Source organism: Anastrepha obliqua, chromosome 6, assembly GCF_027943255.1.
Source record: "Anastrepha obliqua isolate idAnaObli1 chromosome 6, idAnaObli1_1.0, whole genome shotgun sequence".
Lineage (NCBI taxonomy): Eukaryota > Metazoa > Arthropoda > Insecta > Diptera > Tephritidae > Anastrepha > Anastrepha obliqua.
In genome coordinates, this window is record NC_072897.1 from 12,595,903 (window position 1) to 12,599,949 (window position 4,047).

General features: G+C 45.3%; 1 protein-coding gene across 1 annotated transcript; it reads right to left on the bottom strand.

Moving 5' to 3' along the window:
• Window positions 1-488: 488 nt before the first annotated feature.
• LOC129250126 (uncharacterized) lies at window positions 489-1,061 on the bottom strand. The gene has a single exon (XM_054889772.1). The coding sequence runs from the start codon at window positions 1,059-1,061 to the stop codon at window positions 489-491; it is 573 nt and encodes a 190-aa protein (XP_054745747.1).
• Between the last annotated feature and the right edge of the window lie 2,986 nt (window positions 1,062-4,047).

The window sequence follows — 4,047 nt, forward strand, 5'->3', positions numbered from 1 at the left end:
CATCGCATCCGAGTAGCAGGTTCTTACTTCTAGCCAACGAGCCTCCTTGGGCAAGCCAGTATTATGCCGAGCTTTTTTCCAGAGCTATAAATACAATGGGCTCTTTAGCCTGAGTGTTTAGGAGCCACCAATTCTCCTGGTGCTCCTTGGCTCGACCTTTTCAAATTTCAATTTTCATGATGCTGACACCGTCAGCGGCTTCTACCTCCACATCCGTCACCTCCTGTGAACAATATGATGGGATTAAAAATATGTTCAAATGTTTCTTAGCTACAATACAAGATCTGGGGTTACCTTCAGTCCGTTTGTAGAAAAGGTTATTGTAGTTTCCAGTAAACCCCTTCACCTCGGTGCTCCGCACCCAGGGTTCCTGGACTAATGCGATGCCGGCATCCTCCTCCGCCAGGAGAACGGCTAGGTTGTCTGTTGCAATCCGCGAGTGCTACAGGTTTATTTGGACAACCTTGAGACCCATGCTGCTGGTCGCTTTACAAATTGACGGCGTCACCAAGCTGCACTCCCGGGTGCTGCTCGTTAGCGCCATCGCTTTTGGTGGATGCAGCGTCATCAAGTTGCATGCCCGTGAGAAACTCGTTGGCGCCGTCAACCTCGTCCTGTTCATCCTCCGGATTTGCAGAGCGCAATATCTTCAGTTGCGTTTTCCTAACGCCGAACCTCAGTTTGTTGTCCACTTTTCCCAGTGGCTCGATGCTCTCCTCCGATATTTGGAGAAGGAAGGACACACTGTTCTTTTGCGGAGCCTCCGCTTTGATGATGCTCCAGTCATCCATCGGAACAGTGCGGTTGTGTGCCTGCAAGTATGCAATTAGTTGCTTAGCTTCCAAATCCATGTTCGGTATCCAGATGCGAGCCCTCGGCCGTCGAGGGATTTCGCTGGCCGGGATTAGTTTGAGCCTCAAACCTTCCCAGTCGTTCAGGATCTTGCCCACAACTGTTTGCAGGAAGTTAAGGGAGAGTTGATCATCGCACTTGATCACCCTGTATCCGCGGACCACCTCCATTGAATCAAAACCTGGCACTTGACCCTCCGGGTTTGCCATGACGTGACCGACGACAACGCGAGAGAACCGTGCCTCAATTTCGGAACACCTCTCCAATGCAGGTTTACCGCGGTTACTTATTTCATCAACCAACGCTATTTGCAGGTGATCCCGCTCCACCTCATTAAATGTGCGTTTGGCTGGCTTTGGTATTGAAGCGGTGTGAACCGAAACTTTGTGCTTCTTCGTAGGTTTGTCGCTTTCGTCCTGCGACCGATTGCGTCTCACCGTTTCTGCCTTCTGGGTGGTCTGGAACGCCAGATACTCATCGACTATCTTTTGGCACCTTGCCTTATCGACCGCGTTCTTTGGATGAGTTTTCCCTTCAGCCTCGTTTTTGATTTTTCTACCGAGAATAATCAGAGACCTCTGGTAAAGCTTATACCTGGACGGGCCTTTTTTAACGTTTTGACGCTTTTGCCCCTTGGCATCAGAGGATGTGGATAATTGATTTAAAGTTCATGGCGTGCTGTGGCCCATAGCTTTGCCAGCAACAGTCTCTTGGCTGGAGGCCAAGAGTTCGATCTCTGAGGAAGTTCCCAACTTCCTCAGTTCGTTAGTGTCGGTCCGTGTTGTCCATTTGTTGTGTCAATGGGTGCGTCCGTTTGTCCGTTCGTTTTGGGTTTGTGTCCGTCTTCTTGGTAGCCTTATCCGAAGTTTTTGTTTTTTGTTGTTTGTTCATTCTTCTGTTTCTTGCGGTCACCTGCCCTTCCAGAGTGCTGCCCATGTCGCCATATGCGGTGACCAATGAGGATATACGGGAAATAAACGGTCCGCCTGGCAGCGCCCCATACCATGGCAAGGCCACCGTTACAACCTGAGGCGGCCTGATGTCAGGAGGGCTCCGTTAAAAGACAGCCTAATTTTATCCCCCGGCTGCCAAACCCACTCAATAGGCACGGGTCGCGTTATACCTTGGGTTGAGGGAGTTTTTTCAACGAAGTTTACGTCTTCGACCTGTGTGGTTCGCGGGAGACCTACTCTCCTACCTTCCATATCTGGGAGGTGTTCCCCTATCCGCCTCCTGGGGACGCGCCCTATAGGGATAACTGGTTCCCCCTACGGATATACTGAGTCTATTGTGCATTAATTTTTTGTATGTCCATACTTCTGACATTTCGTGAATTGCAATTATCTTTTTATGATGTGGCGCCTCAAACGATACGACGCAGTGCACAAGTTTGTCTAGGTTTTAAATGTCTTTGTTATTAGTATTTGTTTCCAGTTCAATAAAAAATAGTGGTAATGGTTTTTTTGTGGTTCTTTGTGTTATATTAAATATATTTATGACTTTAGGACCTTTTTCTCTTAATTCACTCTTTATTTCTTCTTGGTCCACAGAAGGATGCATGTTGCGTAATACTACTTTGAACCCCCTCTCATTTTTTGGTTTGAATGTATGCAGTTTCCTTTTTGTTTTAGCATTTGATGTGTTTGCGTGTACGTTCCTAAGCCATTTGCTTGAACTCGTACTTCATTATTTCTAAGGATTTGTAGGACAAAATTGGTTTTGCTATTGCACTTAAAGCATTTTTTAGTGTCTTGATGCATTCCACACCTTGCACATATACTGGTGGTGGTTTATAATTAATATTTTTATTTTTTTCGTTTTTTAAATTTTGAGCATTAGTATCAGTGTTCTGCCCACTGTTCGCTTGTGCATTTGTTTCGTTGTTTTAATTTTCGTCATCAATAGCAAGTGATACAAATTTATTTGTGGACTTTGTATCGCCGCTTAGCCAGAAGTTTGGTAATTTGCTTTGGCTCAAGTTCGTTGTTGTTTTTTTGTTTTTTATTGGTGGTTGACAAAGTTGGGGACTTTAAAGCATGAGGTTGTACTTTAGAAGGTGGAGAGATTGCAAGCAATGGCTTGGTTGATACGGTTGTTGTTACTAGTGTATAGAATTGATGTCGTTGTTGATGATGAGTTGGTTGTGGTTGTTGTTGGAGTTCCCTTTGTGCTCACGCGCGCTGTGAAGGTTGACGGCTTAGCATGAAGGTTGACGCTCTCTACGCTTTGCGGTAATCCTGCAGAGTTAATAGAGAGGGCTGCCTCAGTTTCATTTGCTTCTTTTTGCATTGAGTTCGCGCGCGTAATTGCCGGAATTCTCACAGTTTCAAAAGTCATTGTTTTTGTTACAGGCTCATTCACGCATTGCTTTTCTCTCCGCGTGGGAGAACGCCGCTCACTCATCTTGCCTTCTGATTATTTGTTTGTTCAATTTGTTTTTATTTATTTTTTTATTTTTATTTCTTAGTTTGTTTATTAACAAAAAATTGTTTGTAATTATGTTTGTAACACTTGCAATTGCTATGGGTTACTCTCTGTCTCTTTTAAGCACTATTGCATACAAAACACAGTAGAAAAGCTATTATTAATACGGGTCGAAATCAAAAACACGTCCGAATCAACGCACAGCTGTACACATTTTTTTGAGCAGTTGAGCAAAAGTTCTCATTCTCTACGTACCGCCGCTGAAGAAGAAATCGGATCCCGGCCAGCCCAAAAACACATTTGGTACGACGAGGAATATCATGCTGCCGCAACGCGAGCTATGTTGGGCCGTTACAGGAAGCTGAAAAAGAGAATTATTATCAGAATGAATAAAGGCGGGGCCGAAGTACGTGGGTGCGAGGAGCTTGAGATGCTGGCCAATAGGAACATCGCCCGAAAATTCTACCAGAATGTTTGGCAGCTTACAGAAGGTTTTAAGACCGGGGCGTTTTCATGTAAGAACAAAGACGGCGATCTGATGACTGACACCCAAAGCAAACTTAACTTCTGAAGGGAAAATTTATCGAAGTGGTTAAATAGTGATAGCTGCGCGTGTCACATAAAATGTGAAGATCCCGATACTCCATGAGGGGGTGAGAATAGCGATAACGTGGCTAAAGAACAACAAAGTCGCGGGCGCTGACGGACTGCCGGGTGAGCTATTCAAACATGGCGGGGAGGAGCTTAAAAGGTGTATGCATCAGCTTCTTT